This window comes from Microtus pennsylvanicus, chromosome 21, assembly GCF_037038515.1.
Source record: "Microtus pennsylvanicus isolate mMicPen1 chromosome 21, mMicPen1.hap1, whole genome shotgun sequence".
Taxonomy (NCBI): Eukaryota; Metazoa; Chordata; class Mammalia; order Rodentia; family Cricetidae; genus Microtus; species Microtus pennsylvanicus.
In genome coordinates, this window is record NC_134599.1 from 6999234 (window position 1) to 7020445 (window position 21212).

At 37.8% G+C, this 21212-nt stretch overlaps 1 protein-coding gene across 1 annotated transcript in view; it reads left to right on the top strand.

The window, feature by feature from the left end:
* Klhl7 (kelch like family member 7) overlaps positions 1–21212 on the top strand; it is a 52669-nt gene that overhangs the window by 27017 nt on the left and 4440 nt on the right. Inside the window, exons 6-9 of the mRNA XM_075954944.1 lie at positions 2913–3087; positions 5931–6073; positions 17704–17944; positions 20468–20669. Of these exons, the coding sequence (XP_075811059.1) occupies positions 2913–3087; positions 5931–6073; positions 17704–17944; positions 20468–20669 (761 nt within the window). The remainder of the gene's footprint in view (positions 1–2912; positions 3088–5930; positions 6074–17703; positions 17945–20467; positions 20670–21212) is intronic.

Here is a 21212-nt window from a genome sequence, read left to right on the forward strand (position 1 = left end):
ACTTTACATGAGGCAGGGAACTTAGAGCATGTGACCAAGATGAGGATGAAAGGATGTATATATGTGTGATCATAATCATAAGATGAGGATGAGAGGATGTATATATGTGTGATCATAATCATAAGATGAGGATGAGAGGATGTAGATTGTGTGATCATAATCATAAGATGAGGATGAGAGGATGTAGATTGTGTGATCATAATCATAAGATGAGGATGAGAGGATGTAGATTGTGTGATCATAATCATAAGAGTCCTCAATTGTGGATGAGAGGATGTATATATGTGTGATCATAATCATAAGAGTCCTCAATTGTGGATGAGAGGACAGTGGACAAAAGCATTGACCAGGCATTGCTGCTTTGGAGGTGGAGGAGGTCCACAGTACAGATAGGTGATAAGAGACTGGAAATAGTCACAAAATAATTTATCCTATGGGGCCTCCAGGTAGCCCTTCTGGAACCTTGATTTTAACCCAGCATGACTTGATTTACATTCTATTAAGATTGCACTAAATCATGTTCTTTTGCTCTGTGTTGTTCATAATATAGAATTTTCAGGTTAAGAGATTTGACTAGATAAAAAGAAAAACAGTTCTTTATGTCAGGCACAGCAGTATGCCAAAGAAGAATTACTTGAGCCCAAGATACTGAAACCAGTTAGAATGTAAAGTGACCCTTCTAAAGAGAAACAAGAGGAAAGAAGATAAACACACACACACACACACACACACACACACACACATCAGTTCTTGGGACTGGAAAGATGCTCAGTGGTTAAGAGCACTGACTGCTCTTCCAGAGGACCTAGGTTCAATTCTCAGCACCCACATGGCAGCTCACAACTGTCTGTAACTCCTGTTCCAGGGATCCTTACACCTTTCCACAAACACAGGCAAAACAACAATGCACATAAAAAACAAATAAATCAAAATTAACTGGCTTATATGCAGGTGAAGAAAAAGTGACTTTATACTGGGAAAACCTGACAGATACTGCTTGCTGGTGGTCGTCATTGATGTCTTATTGAGTGCATGCTTATTTGATGTAATAAAACATCAAGTCATCATGGTTTGGTTGGGTTTTGTCAACTTGACACAAACCTAGAAACCTCTGGAAAGAGGGAATCTTGTTTGAGAAAATGTCTTTATAAGACTGGCCTGTAGGCAAGTCTGTGGGACATTAATCCTGGTTGATGATTGGTACAGGAGGGTCCAGCTCCCTGGGCGGTGCAGCCCTTAGGTGGGTGGTCCTGATATGTATAAGCATACTAAGCAAGCCAGGAGGAAGAAACCAATAAGCAGAGTCTCTGCTTCAGTCCCTTGCTTCCAGTTTCCTGCCCCAATTTTACGTAGTGATGGAATATGACCTGAGAGATGAAGCTAAATTAAATCCTTTTCTCCCCAACTTGCTTTTGGTTATGATGTTTTATTACAGCAATAGATGCCAATCACTGTGGTCACCCTCCCCAAAAGCATAACACTAAGCTAATGGATAAGACATCAAACAAACTGAAATTAAGGACAGTTTACCTCACCAGAATTCAGAACTGTTCAGGTTATCATAAGAAAGAAAAGTCTGAGAAGTTTCTACAATCTAAAACACAATAGGTGACTTACTGACTTAATATAATGTGGTCTCCTTTATGGGGTAATGGAAGGAAAATAATACTAGATAAACACTAAGGAAATATAAAAATAGTATGGTATTAATTGGTTATGACAGATGCTTTATAGTGACTGGGTGCAGAGAATCTAAATCTGTTCTGCACTTGATATTAGCCAAAACCCAAAAAACAATCTAAATATGTTGTAAAATAAAAGGCATCTCTTTAAAATTTCAGTTCCCATAATTTATTATCTAGCTCAAACATATGTGTAGTAGATGAGTATGTATATGAAATAAGTTGTCAGAGCTGTTTAGTGATTTGTAAATTAAATTATATTAATGAACTTGAACTTGTTCAATGTAGTTAAATAAATGCTACAGTATTATTTATGAAAGCAATTCAATTTTATTAAATATAGAATTCTGGATCTTAAATTTTCTAGAAGCAGGTAAGTCTGTTGGTTCACAGTATAGAAATACAAGGTTAAAATAGATAGCTCTTATCTCCTGGATTGGAAACCCTATTGGGTAACCTGTGTTTCTGGTCCTGAGCATGTGTTGGGGCTACTACTGAGAATAGATTTCTTTCGGTATCATGTGACTGCTTCTGAAAAGGAAGCTATGATTTATTGTTTTAGAAAACACACACAAATTTCGGGACTAGGGAGATGGCTCAGTGGTTAAAAGCACTTGCTGCTCTTCCCAAGGAATTCAGTTCAGCAGCCATATCAGATGAGTCACAACTGCAAAGAATATGATAACATCGTCTGGCTTCTGAAGGTACCCACCAACACATGGGGACACATACATACATAGACATAAATGGAAATAATTCTTTTTACAGAATTTTATTATTTTTAATTACATGTATATGTGTGTAGATATGTGCACTTATGTGCAAGTGCCCTTAGAAGCCAGGCATTGGATCCCCTGGAGCTGGAGTTAGAGACCGTTGTTACTTGCCTGATATGGGTGCTAGGAACCAAACTCAGGCCCTCTAGAAGAGCAGTATGTGTTCTTGACAGCTGGACCATCTCTTCAGTCCCATAAATCTCTTCTTAAAATCACAATGTTAACATCCTTCCCATCACAATGTATATTAGTAGTTAGTTATAGCAGACATACTGCTTATAAGGCTCACTAATGCAGTGTAAAGTATTTGAGGTATAGTCAGGTGTTGAGGAATGCAAACAAGTATTGGACAAAATACTGAGAATAAGTATTTGTCCCCTTCTCAGTGTGAGGGAAAACTGACGTTTGGAATGTTTCTGATATCTCAGAACTCGACTCTTCTGTTTCCCCCTAGGTTTATGATGCTGCAGTGAGGTGGCTGAAATATGATGAGCCTAATCGCCAGCCATTTATGGTTGATATCCTTGCTAAAGTCAGATTTCCTCTTATATCGAAGAATTTCCTAAGTAAAACAGTACAAGCTGAACCACTTATTCAAGACAATCCAGAATGCCTTAAAATGGTGATAAGTAAGTTGCCTTCATACCCATCTATATATGGATCACATGACCTTTTCCCATAAACTAAAAACCTGTTCAGTGGATCACACTCACTTGTCAGGGAAAACCATTGAAGACTTTGTCTTCTTAGTGTGGGTTCTCAGCCCTCTGAAAAGCATTATCCTCAGCCCTTGTTTTATAGTGAAAAAGTGAAGATCCCTCCCCCCCCCATCTTGGGCCTGTTCTAATTTGTACACAATACTATTCATGTACTTTGTTCATAGTGTTTCCTTTTTATTTAACCAAGTAGTTTTCTGTCTTGACATTTCTTTATTTTCCTGGAGCTAAAATATGCTGATTTCTTTCATTTGTTTTTTTTTTTATTTTCTCAATCTAGAAGTCCTAAATACTTTCATAAAATGCCACTTCATAAAATTAATCTATTGCTTTTATTATTTAAAACATTATTCTTTAAAATGTTCCTTTCAGTACTTTTCTTCTGCCTATTCCTACGCGGGCTGCTTGCCCTCTAGGTTGAGCCTGATACACATTTCTTGTCCTGGGACTTTCCTTTACCATTTTAGCGTATCTTTTCAATCTGTTCTCTTCTGAATGCAAGATTTTCTTTCCTCTTTTGTTGTTTTTGTTTGTTTTGAGACAAAATTTCTCTCACTGTGAAGCCCAGGTGGGCCAGAAACTCAAAATCTCCTGCCTTCCCTCTCCTGAGTGCTGAGATTACAGGTGTGGCCTGTCATTCTTGACTCCCCTTGTTTTTCTTCTGTTAGATGGAGCACATCTTATAAAGGGTTCCTGACAATTGATAAATACTTGGAGACCTGATGAATCTCATATTTCACTATAAAAATTGAAGCTAGTTAAACCACATATGCTGAAAACAGCCTTGCAGTTAGCCTATTGAATGTACTGCTCTGTCATCTGCAGCATGCTGGTACTGCTATTGAGAATTCTAGTGCCAAATTGATTGTTCTTTTTTTAAATTTCTCATGTAAGAACAGTGTACTGTTTTATTTAATCCTGGTGGTTTGAAAGTTGGCAGTAGTGTGTGTATATTTCTTAAAGATCATTTTCTTTTTCCAGCCTTTGATTTCTATGTTTTTTGTTATTAATACTGTGTTTCTTCAGCGTTAAATATTGATCTCATGGTTCTTTGTCTTTCTTAGTTCTATTCCCACACTGGCGTCATCATCTGAGAGTTTACCTTAATTTATCTTTATAAACTTTATATTTCCACTATTTTCAATTTTGATGAGTCCCTACTTAACTCTGATTTCTTATTTAATGAGAGTGATATCATTACTGTTCTCAGATGGTCATTTTGATGCTTTGGAACTTACCTATGTTGCCTGTCTTGTCTGTATTATCGTTGAGTGTTCTTACTTATTATTTTTGTCAGCTCTTCTTGAGTATGTAGTTTTGCCCAGGAGTTGGTTAAGAGCTAACAAATGAACTGTGTATAGAGAGGCTGAGCACCTTAGTTTGGGCCTTCATAACTCTGTGCTCAACTGTTTGATCTCGCAAATCTGAAAAAAAGAGTGTGGGAAATGCTCAAGCATGTTTTATATTTTGAAGAATTGTCTTTATTTTTATTTTTTGTGAACTGCATCTTGGTACTTAATCTACTTTTTGTGAAGTTGCTAAACTTAATCTTTCTAATAGGATAGCGTTGTAATTTTATTTTATATAATGAATATTTTTCTAGTTTTCCTTTCCAACATTTGTGAGATTTTTTTCAAATTTCAATTCTTGTTGAGAAGAAAATATGAACTAGGGAATATAGTTTTTTCCCTCTATTGTCTGACATTAATAGACAATTTATTTTTCCCACTCTAATGTAAAATGACATCTTAAAGTTATTGGTGTGTGACTCAACCAAATTAAGGAAGATCCATAATAGTTTTGAATCCTCATTGCATTTGATCTAAGATAGTCCTTCTCAAAGTTTTGTGTACATCTGAGTTAACTTGGGATTGTCAAGTACACAGATGGTGCTTTGGTAGCTTTTAGGTAGTGGGATTCAGCATTTCTAACAAAGTTCCAGGTTCTGAAGCTGCTACTATTTGAACCACATTTAAATGACAAGATGGAACCCTTTAACACACCAAATATCTGGTGCCTGCACTAGAGATTTTAATTGAACTGTGGTAGGAACCAGGTATAGAGATTTCTTATGTGATTCTAATATGCAGTGAAAACAGAGCTGATGGTGGTGGCACACATTTTTTATCTCAGCATTAAGGAATTGAGGCAAGAGGCTTACTATTTGAAGTACAGCTTCCTGTGTTACATAGTAAAATCTTATTTCATAAAAAAAGATAGAGATTACTAGGTTAAAAGATCTAGATTTCAGTACTTATTATTTTGACAACTACTCTTAAGTAACCAGATAATTCACTGGTACATAGTAAGTGACATAGTCTTAGTAATATTGATTGCTGAGGGTGGTAAATTAAGATGAGAATTCTTAGACATTTATCCTGCCTCTGTCTCCTTTCTTCCTAGAACACTAGAAGGAACAAAAAGTAATTTAAGTTACGGGGGAGGGGCTAAAATAAAAAAGAACTACTTTACTTTTTTTTTAAATGTATTATTTATGCATTGTTCTACTTGTTTGCCTGCATGCCAAAAGAGAATGTTCTTCTGCATGTTTCCTTGACCACCAGAAGAGGGTTTCAGATCTAATTATAGATGAATGTGAGCCACTGTGTGGTTGCTAGGAATTGAACTCAGGCCCTCTGGAAGAACAATCAATGCTCTTAACCTCTGAGCTATTTCTCCAGCCCCTACTTTACTTTTCAAATCACTGACTTAGTAGTACCTGAAGCTCTTGGAGAGTAACCATGTATTTTGTGCAGGTGGAATGAGGTACCATCTACTGTCTCCTGAGGATCGAGAAGAACTTGCAGGTGGCACCCGGCCTAGAAGAAAGAAACACGATTACCGCATAGCTCTATTCGGAGGTTCCCAACCACAGTCTTGTAGATATTTTAACCCAAAGGTAACTGATTTTTTTCTGATTTTTATTTTGAAGGGACTGAGTACATAAAGACACATATCTCATGTGGTAAGTAGTAGTTGATTGCCTAGTTATTGTTCTTTTATAAGGTAAGGAAATTGAGAATTAGATTTCAAAGGTCCCCTATAACTCTCTGGAGTGCTTTAAAAGGAAACCACTACAGAAGAACCAAAGTTCAGACTTTGTTAGCAAGTCTATGCACTCATTATCATGTCCTTGCTTTCATTAGGTGATAATCTTCAGTGAAAATTAGCTTCTTAAGCTAGATGTGTTTTTTTTCTTTAATAATTATAGTACATTGCCATTCTAAAAAATTTGGAAAAATGTAGTCACATAGATACCTTTATCCAACTATCTAGGAACAATTAATGCTTTTAGTCTGTTTTCCAGTACATTTAATAACAATTGGAAGAGCAGATTATGAGCCATAGGTCTAGGGACACAATTTTTTAAAATACATCAATGTTTGGTTACAGCCTCAATATGGTTCATTCATATCTCTCCTTGTGTCTTATACTGTGTTTTTAGAGGTGCGGAAATACAGCATTTTTCTGATACTGCATGCATTGCTGGAGCAGAGCAAGTACCAAAATCATAAATGATAACTCCCAGAGTTTGCTATAAGGTATCCATAACCCATGCTGAATCCAAGCATAACAGGATAACTTTCTCTTAAAAAGCCCCCTTTTCTATTAATGGTTAGTACTTGAGACCAGAGCATCCTATTGACATTAGGATACTTGTCTGGTACATTTTTCTATGTAAAGTTGGTCCTTCAAGACATCTATGTAATAAAAGCATGGGGATATCAAGACAGAAATGGACAGTACAAATCTGTATTGTTTCAGTTCCTAGGAAGGCAAGCATTGTCTTCTTACAGATGGATGTCTCCTAGTGTGGTAGCCTGTTATTGGGTAGCTAACTGGTTAAAAAGTGTTTATTTTACATATGAGGGTGCTCTTGTATTTGGGGCATAGATGTTCAGTATTGAGATTTCCTCTTGGTGGATTTTTCCTGTGATTAATATGAAATGACCTTCTTTGTCTCTTTTGATTTTAGCTTGAAGTCTATTTTGTTACATATTAGAATAGCTACACCCACTTGCTTCTTAGGTCCATTTGATAGGTTTTTTTTTTTTTTTTTGGTTTTTCGAGACAGGGTTTCTCTGTGGTTTTGGAGCCTGTCCTGGAACTATCTCTTGTAGACCAGGCTGGTCTCGAACTCACAGAGATCCGCCTGCCTCTGCCTCCCGAGTGCTGGGATTAAAGGCGTGCACCACCACCGCCCAGCTTGATTGGTATATTTTTTCCCAACCCTTACTCTGAACGATGTGTCTTTGAGGTTGAGATGCATTTCTTGTATGCAGAAGAAGGATGGATTCTATTTTCATATCCAATCTGTTATTCTGTGCCTTTTTATAGGTGAGTTGAGTCCATTTACATTAAGGGATATTAATAGCCAGTGATTGCTATCTCCTCTTAATTTAGTTTTCATTGTTGGTGATGTTAATTTGTGTGTTTTTCACTTCTTTGGGATTTGCTGCTATGAGACCATCAATTGTCTGTGTTTTTATTGGTGTAGCTAACTTCCTTGGGTTGGAGTTCTCCTTCTAGTATTTTGTGTAGGGCTGGGTTTGTGGCTCGGTATTGGTGAAATCTAGTTTTATCATGGAATGTCATGTTTTGTCCTTCTATGGTGATCAAAAGTTTGCCTGGGTATAGTAGTCTGGGCTGGCATCTGTGGTCTCTTAATGTCTGCCTAATGCTTGACCATGACCTTCTAGTTTTCATTGTCTCCAATGAGAAGTCATGTGTAATTCTGATAAGTCTACCTTTATATGTTACTTGGCCTTTTTCCCTCGCAGCTCTTAATATTCTTTCTGTACTCTGTATGTTTAGTGTTTTGATTATTATGTGGCGAGAGGACTTTTTATTTGGATCCAGTCTATTTAGTGATCTGTAAGCTTTTTATATCTTCATAGGCATATCTTTCTTTAGGTTGGGAAACTTTCTTTTATGATTTTGTTAAATATATTTTCTGTGCTTTTGAGTTGAAATTCTTCTCCTTCTTCTATATTTATTATTCTTAGATTTGGCCTTTTCACGGTGTCCCATATTTCCTGGATATTTTGGGTTAAGCTTTTGTTAGATTTAATGTTTTTTTTTTTAAACGGATGAGTCTATTTCCTCTATTGTATCTTCAGCACTTGAGATTCTATCTTCCATCTCTTGTATTCTGCTGTTCATGCTTGTGTTTGTGGTTCCTGATTGTTTTCTCATGATTTCTGTTTCTATAATTTCCTTGGCTTGTGTTTTCTTTATTGTCTCTATTTCAGTTTTCAAGTCTTGAATAGTTTCTTTAATATGTTTGATTTCTTTTTCTTGGTTTTCTTTGAGGGATTTCCTGATGTCTTCCAATTTTTTGTTTGTCGTTTCCTTCTTTTCTTTAAGGGAATTTCTCATTTTCTCTTTAAGAGTTTCAAACATTCTCCTCAAGTTATTTTTTTAGGTCATTTTCTTCTACTTCATCTATATTTGGTTGTTCAGGTCTTGCTTTAGTAGGGTCTTTAGGTTTTACTGGTGTTGTGTTGAAATTTAAGTGATAATTTGCTTTTTAAATTTTCAGCATCTTTTTTGAGTGAAGAAAGGAAAAATAATCCCTTCCTAAGCATATCCTGAAATCCTAGCAGCTTAAATTGTTCTCTTTACAAACTCAGCTTTCAGGTGGTGATCATAGTTTCACCCTAAAACCCAACTGTGCTGTTTGTTTAGGCAATAAAAAAATAATAATCAAGCCAGACGGTGGTGGTGCAGGCCTTTAATCCCAGCACTAGGAAGGCAGAAGCAGGAGAATCTCTGTGAGTTCAAGGCCAGCCTGGTTTACAGAGTTACTTCCAGGACAGACTCCAAAGCTACGGAGAAACTGAATAAATAAACAAACAAAGGACTATGCTGGTGTGTGTGATGGGCCAGAGAATCTTGAATTCATTTGGGAGGCAAGGAGCATCATTGCTAGAATAAAACAAATGAGATAACTCTGACACTTGAGCCTGTAAATCTAACACTTTCCTTGCTGTTGTTTTTATTGGACAGCTGGGAAAAGATGGAAATTCTGCACGGCCTTGGTACTGAGACTGTAGCTGCAGATCCTCACTTGATGCCTTGCTTTGTTCTTTAAAATGGCCCACTCTTAATTGCCGCCTTTTGTACTCAACCACAAATTTTCAGAAAATTCAAATAATGGAGGAATTGCCTACTTAATTTAAAAATGTCATTCCATCTGTTATTTTATTCCCTGAAATTCTAAGCACTATTAGAATCCATCTATAGTATTTACAATTTCTCTTAGAAGAGCTAGCTCCTGTCTTTTCTGCTGTAAAAACTCATCTAGGAAAACTTTAGCCAGTTATCTTTAAAACATTTTAGTGTTTAAATTAATTAGTCCTAATTATTTCTAATATTAATAAGGTGACTTAATTATAAACTGGTATTTATTTGGGATACCCCAAGTGAACATTATATCATTAGTCAAGTAATAGACTTCTTAATAAGAAGTAACAAAGAGGTGGTTTACTTTAAAATTCTTTAACTTAATATTTTTAGAAATGGTTCTCACTTATTAATAGGAATCATTTGTGTGGCTCTTGTACAAGGCAAAAGAGATGATCAGTTTCAGAGAACTGATCTCCTTCAAAGAAGACAACTTTTAAGCAGTGCCTGTTAATTGAGATATCTATCATCTTCCTGATAGCCTCTTTGATATTCCTTGGGTATTACTGGTGTCAGAAAGCAAATGCTTGTATCAACTGATGATAAAAAGGTAATAGCAAAAATTGTAAAAACACTTCTCCCTTTCCCCATCTTGTACCTAGTTTTCAACTTTCAAGTTGATTGCTGAAAAAACTGTGTGTTCAGTGTTCTGTTTGTGTGCTTAACTGTAGCATGGCAATGTATGATGGTACTGATGCCTAAATAAAAGTTGACTTAATTGACCAATTTTTATTTGGATTCCTAATAAAAGGATGGGTTAAGGGCCTAGAAATCGGTGAAGATCTTCACTTAACCACTTTGATGTACTGAAGGAAAAGGAGACTATGTCATAGAGAAGAAGGGATCTAGCATATTCTCTGGCAAGAAAACAAACAAGTGGTAAACCCAGCTCAAATATTATAAAAGTAGAAAATGTATATACCGGTTTGTCATATGGGATTCAAAGGTTTGTTCTGAGCCTTCCCTCTCTGCAAACTGTATAGACCAAACTGACCTTGAACTCAGTGATCCTGCTGCCTCAACTTCCCAAGTACTGGAATGACTATCTCTGGGTGCATTTTCTCACTCAAACTAAGTATGAGGTTAGTATGTGGTCTGTTATGAGGAAGGATATGAGTGTATGAGGAAGAATGAACAAATATAACATTTTATGACTTTTCCCGGGGAATTTTATTACTTGGTTTTATGTGGTAGCATCCCCCTCAAAAAAAATTTATCTTCAACCCAGAGCACATTTTCTCATTAGAAATACTGCTTTTATCTCACATATGATAGCCACCTTCTCTCTTAAGGCTGAGACAGTTCTACCCTATGGTGAGAGTGGAATTTGACAGTTATTTCTTGTGTATGATTTTGAAAGAACATGTATAAAAGCTAGAGAGTAGACCTTAAAATAAAGTGGCATTGCCTTTTTAAAACTGAGACTTTTGAGCTAGACGGGGTGGTGCATCTTTCATCCCAGAACTCTGGAGTCAGAGGCAAAGGCAGGTAGATCTGAGTTTCGGGCCAGTCAGGGATGGATACACAGTGTCTCAAAAGAAGAGACAGTGCTATGATCCCAGCAGCTGGCATTGCTGGAATGTGACAGGAATCATCATGAGCACCCGTGAGCTTCCTCAGCTAACAGTATGAAGCTGTTGTTCTCTTTAGCTCATTCACAGTGGAGGTTCTGCCTGAATCTTTTCAGTAGACAGACACATTACTTTCATCTTCATGTGGAGAACACACTGGAACAGATTCTCTGTTGAGCGCTCGGCCTTCCTTAAAGACCTTACAAAATTAAGTATGTTAGTCTCAGTCTCTTTATGTTTGTGAGGTGGGGTAGGATCATGAAAATGCCATGTGCACATGTGGAGATCAGAGAACAACTTACAAGATTCAGGTCTATCCATTATGTGTGTTCCAACATGAACTCACATAGACTCATCGTGTGAGTTTACCCAAGGATTAAATTCAGGTCATTAGACTCAGCAACAAGCACCTTAACCAGCTGAGCCATCTTGCCGGTCCTCCTGTTTTTTTTCTAGTTATTTTCCTAACACAGTGATTGTAGTGTCGTGGACTTTACCTTATATCCCCCACTCACCTTTGTCCAGCACCTAAAATTCTTACCTTCAGAAATATGTTGCTTTGTGTTGTGACAGCTGCACCTTTCAGAAACTTTTCAGTGGAAATATGACTGACCTGATGGTCTAGTTTCCTTTCTGTTGCTGTGGTAAGATAGAACAATTTAGGGAAGGAAAGTATTTATTTCTGCTTACAGATTAGTCTATCAGTGAGGAAAGGAAATGACACCCACAGAAGGCTGGGCCAGCCCTCTTAGATCAAGTCATGATCAGGAGAGTGCCTCATAGACAAGCCTAATCTGATCTGAGTAATTCCTCAAGGCTGTGTCCACTTGACAAAACTAGGATACAAATTCATTGTCTGTCACAGATAGCATGGTAAATTGGCAGATCATGCAAAGATTTGGAGAAAGTCAAAATCGTTTCAGGTGTGTGATAAAGGCTGTAAGTAAGAAGAATGGAATCCGTGTGCTGGAGCCTTTATGAGCTGTAGCCATCTTTTGGCTGGAGGGGAGTGGGAATGGGAGGACTCAGTTCTCCATCTGGACTCTACATGGGCAGGATTCATAGAAGGGACTCAGTGAAGCCTACCGAAGGAAAGGACTTTTGTTCTTGAAAAATTATAGTCTGGACCTGGAGAGATGGTGGTTAAGAGCACTGGCTGCTCTTCCAGAGGACCTGGGTTCAATTCACAGCACCCACATGGCAGCTCACAGTTGTCTGTAACTCCAGGGCCAGGGGATCTAACACCTTCATACCAATGCACATAAATTTAAATAAATTATTAAAAAGAATTATAGGCTGTGGCATGAAAAGCTGAGTAGGACCAAGAAAGAAAGGACATCCTATTTCAGTGTATATAATAATACGTGGTGGCATGGCAGTGTGTGAACACTTACATCCTGCCCTTCATACCTTTCTTTTTCAAAATATTTATTATGTGCATTGGTGATTTGCCATGGGTGTTGGGTTCCCTGAAACTGGAGTTACAGACAGGTGTGAGCTGCCATGTGGGTGTTGGAAACTAAACTGTGGACCTCTGGAAGAGCAGCCAGTGCTCTTAACCACTGAGCCATCTCTCCAGCCCTAGCTTCCTATTTTCTCAACACCTAAGCACATATTTGCAGTGGCATATTTAGTAAAACTTAACTGATTTAAGGTTTTGGTTTTTGTTGTTAGTTTGTTTTTCCAAGACAGGGTTTCTCTGTGTAGCCTTGACTTTACTGGAATTCACTCAATAGTCCAGGCTGGTCTTGAACTCAAAGATATTTGCTTGCCTCTGACTTCCAAGTGCTGGAACCAAAGGTGTGCACCACCACCACCAGGCTTCAAACAGACTTTTTAAATGACTGAATTGTAAGGCACTAAATAACAGCTAACATGAGTAATTTGTATTCTTAGTAGAAATGTTTACAAAGGACATTTTGGTTAACTTCCTAAAAGATGGGAACCATTACAATATTTTATGTAGCTAATGGTTACTAAACATAGTGTCTGACATACAATAACAATTGAGTTTAAGATTAACTATCATTAAATATGTTAAAGAGAACAAGAGTCAGGCATGGTGTTATGTGCCTTTAGTCTCACTTTAGACAAAGAGTTTGAGATGTGACTAGCATAGCAAGGTCTTGATTCAAAACTAAGAAAACTTGGAAGATGTTTAAGAAATAGCATAAATTATAGGTCTTCAGGATTGAACTCAGGTCTTCAACTTTGACAAGCATCTCTACTCTCTGAATTACCTTGCTATACCTAAAGTTATTTTCATTCTTAAATTTGGAATGTAGGAAGCCCCTGAGACACATGTTAGGATTTATTTTTAATTAAGAGTATGAGCCTGAGCCGGGTGATGGTGGCGCACGCCTTTAATCCCAGCACTCGGGAGGCAGAGGCAGGCGGATCTCTGTGAGTTCAAGACCAGCCTGGTCTACAGAGCTAGTTCCAGGACAGGCTCCAAAGCCACAGAGAAACCCTGTCTCGAAAAACCAAAAAAAAAAAAAAAAAAGAGTATGAGCCTGGGGGCTGGAGAGATGGCTCAGTGGTTAAGAGCATTGCCTGCTCTTCCAAAGGTCCAGAGTTCAATTCCCAGCAACCACATGGTGGCTCACAACCATCTGTAAAGAGGTCTGGCACCCTCTTCTGGCCTTCAGGCATACAGACAGACAGAATATTGTATACATAATAAATAAATAAATATTAAAAAAAAAAGAGTATGAGCCTGTGTGTGGCTGTGAGTAAGGCTCACAACATGAGTCTAGCCTTGAAGGTCAAAAGAGGGTGTCAGATACTGTATTAGGGTTACCCCACTCCTGATACCAAAATCTGTGTTAGTCAGGGTCTCTAGAGCAATGGTTCTCAACTTTCCTAATTCTGCAACCCTTTAATATTCAGTTCCTCATGTTGTGGTGACCCCCAGCCATAACATTATTTTTGTTGCTTCTTCATAACTGTAGTTTTGCTACTGTTACAGATTATATTATAAATATATTACATTATATAATTTTCCAGTGGTCTTAGGTGATCCCTATAGAAGGGTTGTTCAACTCCCAAAGGGGTCATAATCCACAGGTTGAGAATACTGCTCTGGAGACACAGAACTGAGAGTGGGGGGTGAAGATTTACTAGAACGGCTTACAAGCTGGAGTCCAGCTAATCCAACAACTACTGTTTACCAATGGAAGGTACAAGAATCCAGTAATTGTTAAGCCCATGATGCCATTGTTGCATGTTTTACTCTTTTGGCTTTGGGGGGACACCACTCAGCTCCCAAATAAATCACACATGGAGGCTTATTCTTAGTTATAAACGTCCGGCCTTAGCTGGGCTTGTTTCTAGTCTACTTTTCTTAATTTTAAATTATCCTGTCCACCTTAGGCTTTTTCTTTTCTTACTTCTGTGTATCTTACTTTCTCTCTTACTCCATGGCTGGCTGGATGGCTGGGCCCTGGTGTCCTCCTGTTCTTGTTCTTTCATTGCGCCTCCTATTTATATTGTCTGCAATCTCTGCCTATCCTTGCTCCTGCCTCACTATTGGCCGTTCAGCTTTTTATTAGCCCATCAGGTGTTTTAGACAAGCAAAGAATCACAGTTTCACAGAGTTAAATAAATGCAGCATAAACAAAAGCAACACACCTTAAAATAATATTTCCCAACACTGAATATCTCAGTTGGTCTTCAGTATACACCAGAATTCTGAAGTGGACTCTATTCCCAGTGAAGGAACAAACTAGCCATCAAAAGCAAGCAAAGAGGGCAAATTTCCTTGGTCCATGTCCGTTATATAGTCTGCCAGTGTTTCAAGGAGTGCGGGCCCCTTGTTTGTCCCAGCCACCCAACTAGCTTACACCCGAAATAACCAGAGAAACTGTATTAATTTAAAAACTGCCTGGCCCATTAGCTCTAAGTTCTTATTGGCTAACTCTTACATCTTGATTTAGCCCATCTCCATTAATCTGTGTATTGCCACGTGGCAGTGGCTTACCAGAGATTCTAACCGGCATCCATCTTAGGCAGAGGATCCATGGCTTCTCTTCCTCTGCCCTTCTTCCTCCCAGCATTCCCAGTTCTGTTTTCTCTGCCTACCTAAGTTCCACCCTATCAACTAAGCCAAGGCAGTTTATTTATTAACCAATGAAAGCAACACAGAAACAGAAGGAACTCCTACACAATGCCAGCAGAAGGTGTAGCCCAGATAAAAGGTAGGTCTTCCAACATCAAAAGATCCGGATTAAAAGTGAGACTTCCCACTTCAAATTATTTAAGAAAAATTCCGGGGCTGGAGAGATGGCTCAGGGGTTAAGAGCATTGCCTGCTCTTCCAAAGCTCCTGAATTCAATTCCCAGCAACCACATGGTGGCTCACAGCCATCTGTAATGGGGTCTGGTGCCCTCTTCTGGCCTTCAGGCATACACACAGACAGAATATTGTATACATAATAAATAAATGAATGAATGAATGAATAAATAAATATTAAAAAAAAAGAATGAAAAATTCCCCAGCTGGACTGTGGTGGCACATGCCTTTAATTCTAACACTTGGGAAGCAGAGGCAGGCAGATTTATTTCAGTGAGTTCAAGGCCAGCCTGGTCTACAACGTGAGTTTCAGGACAACCAGGACTGTTGCACAGAGAACCCTGTCTTTAAAAAGCTAAAAAGAAAAATTCCTCACAGGTATCTCTAGCTACTTGGGTTTTAGTTAATTCCAAATGTGGTCAAGTTGACAAACAAGAATAGTCACAGATTCCCTGGAGCTGAAGTTGAAAGCAGCTGTGAGCCACCCAACATTGGTGCTGGGAAACTCTCCTGGGTTCTTTGCAAGAGCAGTATATGCTCTTAACCACTAAGCCCATCTTCCCAGGCCCTGGGCAGTTATTTTAATTTCAAGAATAAAAGGTGTTGGGGATCATTTAAAAGAATAAATGACTAGTCTTTTCAGCCTAAATTTAAGTGAATACAGAGAATTTCCCATATAGTGTTCAGTGAATTGTGTGAATAGTCATGGTGAGACCTAAAATTGATTGAGTTTATGTAGTTAAGTTGTATTACTCTGATTAGTGGATTTGAACAATAGATGAGAATCATTTAGATTGCCTTTAAAGAACTGCTCCCTATAGAATATATGGTGATTACTTTTGTTCTGTAGTATACAGTTTTATCTAATAAATATGTAAAAGTATTTATCCCTAGGCTTTCTGTGTCCATTGGATAAGACTAAAGCTTCAAAATGTGTAGACAGAGACTGCTTGTTGGTTTCCCGGCTGCCCAGACTCAAAATAGTCACACAGGAATTATATTAATTAAAAACACTGCTTGGCCTATTAGCTTAGGCTTCTTATTAATTAACTCTTACGTTTTAAATTAACCCATTTCTATTATTCTGTGTATCACCACAACCGGGTAAAGTTGCAGCGTCTGTCACTTTCAGTAGCTACATGGTGTCTCTTTGACCCCACATACTTTCTATATCTCTGTTTGGATTTCCTGCCTGGCTTTATTCTGCCCTGCCATAGGCCCAAAGCAGCTTCTTTATTAACGAATGGTAATAAAACATATTCACAGCATACAGGGGAATCCCACATCAGAAATGATGTCACATTTAGCTTGTAGTTGTTTGCCTGCCAGCAGGTGTGCCACCCCGTAACCCAAGGAGACAAAGATCCTGACTTAAGGTTAAAAACCTGAGTAATTAACGCTCTGTTTTCCCTATTGAAAAACAATGTTTATCATTAAGAGTTAAAAAGTTCCTGCAAATGCACTTTCTTTCCTAAGAGATCAGCCCTTCTATTCTTAGGATATGTTCTAATCTAATGAACATTTGACACAACAGATGCTAGCAAGATATAAATATCAGCTTGATATTCTTATAGGGACCTCAGCAGTAACATTTATACACAGTGCTTTGCTCGGTGAGATTGGGAATTGTTTGGATTCTTGCCTGATCCTGATAATTTAAATTATTTTGGAAAGCAGCAGGAACAAATGTCAGTATATTATACCTTTGTCGACGTTACCTATGCACATACGTGGTAGGCGGGTAGAAGCATCCTTGGATAACACAAAACAGAAAGTGATAAGCCTGTTGTAGCACAAATTCTAGTTGGTCTTAATTAATCAAAACCCAGAATCAGATATAGGAATTAAAGCTGAAGATGAGAGAAGCAGAGCAGTAAGCCACTAGAGAGACCTTACACCTCCAGCGATGCTCAGAGCAAAGGGCGATTAAAGGTGTGCGCCGCCACTCCCGGCTCTAGTGGCTTCGCTCTGCACTCTGATCTTCAGGCAAGATTATTAAAACACACACAAAAGACCACATTTCCTCTTTTGTCTAAAATAAAAAAGACTATAACTAATATAAGAAAACCTAAGTACAGTAACTATAATATATACAGGCAATAAGTACATCAACAATGTCTAGTCATTTGCATTTGACAAATTCAGATAAAATACTCCATATCTATCCTATCTTGGTGAGTCCAAAGTCCTGTACCTAATTTACTTTCTGTCATGACTTGTATTACCGTCCAAAGCTGTCTCTGACACCTCTCAACCTTACATACTTACACCTCTCTAGTGAGCTGCTTTTCTGCGTCTGGTAAACAGCTATAACTATCTAGTCTTCAACTCATTCAGTTTAAACTGGTGATAGTCTAATCCCAAACATTTTAATGTGCAATCTAATAAGTAAACACACCCATGATTGTGTTATCTTTCTTTATCTGTGTTTTGTCATTTCTGGCTTCCATTTCTGAAAGCTCCTTGTTCTGTCTTGTTTCAGGATTACAGCTGGACAGACATTCGCTGCCCCTTTGAAAAACGAAGAGATGCAGCTTGTGTGTTTTGGGACAATGTAGTATACATTTTGGGTGGTTCTCAGCTTTTCCCCATAAAGCGAATGGATTGCTACAATGTTGTAAAGGATAGCTGGTATTCCAAACTGGGCCCTCCAACACCTCGAGACAGCCTTGCTGCCTGTGCTGCAGAAGGCAAAATTTATACATCTGGAGGTTCAGAAGTAGGTAAGACCCTGTTGATATCTTTAACAGAAGTATTTTAATCCAAGTATCTTGGCATTCATATTTTCCAAAAATTAGGAAGATTTGTCCAGATACTTTGGTAACTTAATGTCTGCTAACATTGTAGAGCTTATTCCCTTGTAAATTTACCTTAATCCTTCACATTCATCGGCAAGAGTGCCAGCATTCTGGGGCTAGAGAGATGGCTCAGTAATTAAAGGTACATACTGTTATTCCAGAGGACCTGAGTTCAATTCCTTGTAGCCACATCAGATAGGCTTACAACCACTTGTAACTCCAGCTCTGAAGGACATCCAATAATTTTGGTCTCTGTAGGCACCTGCATGCTATTCATAGACACACATATACATAATTAAAAATAACAAAAAATATAATGCCATCTTTCTAGATAAATAGCCGTTGTTTTATTGTGATGAAATGATAGTTGACAATATCTTAATTTTACTTATGGATTACCTGTTTTGGGGTAGGTAATGTTATTTCCTTTGAAGGTTTCAGAGTTTAACTTAGTCACTGATCCAGTAAGAACATGTTACTTGTAATCTGTATTATCTTTGTTTCCTTTGTATCTTAAGAATGTATGTTCTTTTTATCTTCTTTCTGTTTTTTGAGTTAGAGTCTCTTACTTCATAGCCCAAGGTGGTCTTGAACTCATCATCTGCCTGCCTCCATCTTCCGAGTGCTGGGATCACATATATAAACCACTATATCCCCAGCTCAAGAATAATTTTATTCATTTGCTTTAAAAAAGAAAAAGAAAAAGTGTGAGGAGTTGGTTGGTTTGGAGATTGGGTCTCCTGTACCCAGGCCACCTTCCCACTTACTATGTAGCTGATCTTAACTTCTCATCTTCCAACTCCATCTCCCAAGTGCTGGGATGACAAGCTTGTGCCACCGTGACCACTAGTATGCAGTGCAGAGTGTCAAACCTAGGATTTTGTGACTAGTAGGCCAGTAGTCTACCAACAAAGTTACATCCCCAGGACCTGCTTTAAATCTTTGTGTTAATGGATCACAGTAGGGTATAGGTATAAGTATAAATACTTGTCTAATTGATAATGTTTTAGGGTCAGTATTTTTCTAAATGAATATTCTAGGTACAGCCTAGGATTATAGATTTTATAGAATAGCATATAATTTTAGATTTCTTATGCTTTTCTCTTGTCAAGTAATTACTTACATAGTGAACTTGTGAAGAAAACTAGGAAGACCAAGTAAGCCTAAGGTGTAGATTTTAAAAGGCTCTCTATATCTTTGGTGACTTTGTATATATAGCTCAGAAAATGTTTTACTTTGGGTTAGCATATAATTTTTTTATTTTTGGTTTTTATTCTAAGTTTTACCTACTACTACTATACACCTTTAATCCCAGCACTGAGGCAAAGACAGGCTATTTCTGTGAACCTGAGACAGCCTGGCCTATATATCAAGGTCCAGGACATCCAAGGTTACATAGTAGGATCCTAAAAAGAAAAAATAAAATTCCACTTATTCTTTTTATTTATTTATTTATTTATTTATTTATTTATTTATTATGTATACAATATTCTGTCTGCATGTATGTCTGCAGGCCAGAAGAGGGCACCAGACCTCATTACAGATGGTTGTGAGCCACCATGTGGTTGCCGGGAATTGAACTCAGGACCTTTGGAAGAGCAGGCAATGCTCTTAACCACTGAGCCATCTCTCCAGCCCCAATTCCACTTATTCTTTAGCACTTATTCTTTAATGAGATTATTTACAAAATTCTTACTGTCTACAATATGTAAAAGTTGTAAAACATAGTGAATGTATGTTTTGCTCTTAAAATACCCATTTTAATATATTTAATATTTAAAATACCAGACAGAAATACACATTGATACCTTGATGTTGTACTTAAAAGTAGGGACCAGGATGACTTCAGGACTCATTTTCATATAGTTTTATTAATGTGCCAGGCAGTTATAGAATACTAGGTAAGTCTTAGAATATTGTCATATAGTCATTTTGTATTTTAAGGTTTAGATTTATGTAGACCAGGCTAGTCCCATACTCACAGAGATCCACCTGCCTCTGCCTCCCAAGTGCTGGGATCAAAAGTGTGTGCCACCACTGCCTGGCCATATTTATTAATTAAAAAAAAAAAAAGACCTTACATTTGAAACTTAGATAGTTCTTATCATGCACAACTGACTTTGAAGACTGTATAGTGGCTCTTGTATTCTTTTCCTAAAATTTAAGTACTAATAAATCTGTCCAACATATTCTTTTGTTTTAATGTTTTCCAAGGCCCATACAATATCTGAGCTTTTTCTTAAGTTATTGTGGCAAGTAGAAAAATGATCTCTACCCACCTAAATTCTTCCCTCTCTTCATTTAACTCTATAGTCATTTCACTACAAACCCACACTGAGCAAAGTATAACTTTTCCAGGGAGAGTGTTGAAACATGACCCCTCCATACCCCAGGCTTGCCTCACATTCACAATCCTCAGCCTCTTAATTTGAGTGTTTTTCTTTACAGGAAACTCAGCTCTGTATTTATTTGAGTGCTATGATACAAGAACTGAAAGTTGGCACACGAAGCCCAGCATGCTTACTCAGCGCTGCAGCCATGGAATGGTGGAGGCCAATGGCCTCATCTATGTATGTGGTGGAAGCTTAGGGAACAATGTTTCTGGGAGAGTGCTTAGTTCCTGTGAAGTATATGATCCTGCCACAGAAACGTACGTATCTATTTTAAATGAGCTGTCAGTGTTGTGTTATATTACATAAGCTCACTGAGTGAAGATGCCAAAAAGTAAAAGGAACCCAACAGAAATTTAATTCTCCTTTTAAGAATATACTTGAATAGCCTGAGACCTTAGGAAATAACTTGACCTTGTCACACATGGGAGCCCCTCTCTTTCTGAACCTGCTTGTTGAGTAAATATGAATAAGATACAACTGATTGGTCCATCAGACTCATAAATGTAGGGGAGAAGGAAAGAAAGCTTAGAATTAAATAGTTTTGTCCTTAAGGAGCAATATTACAAATTGGTTCTTGGCATTAATCATTGACCTAGGTGTGTCTTGGGGTTCATATCTCCCAAAGTGCATCTGAATTAGTATTTGTTAATAAAATTAATATTGAATCATGTGGGAAACAAGTAACTTACTTGAAAGGCAAAATGCTGAGCTGGGTGTGGTAATACATACCTATACTCCTAGGACTGAGAAGACTGAGGCAGGAGAATGTCCATGAGTTTGAGGCTTGCCTGGGGGAAAAC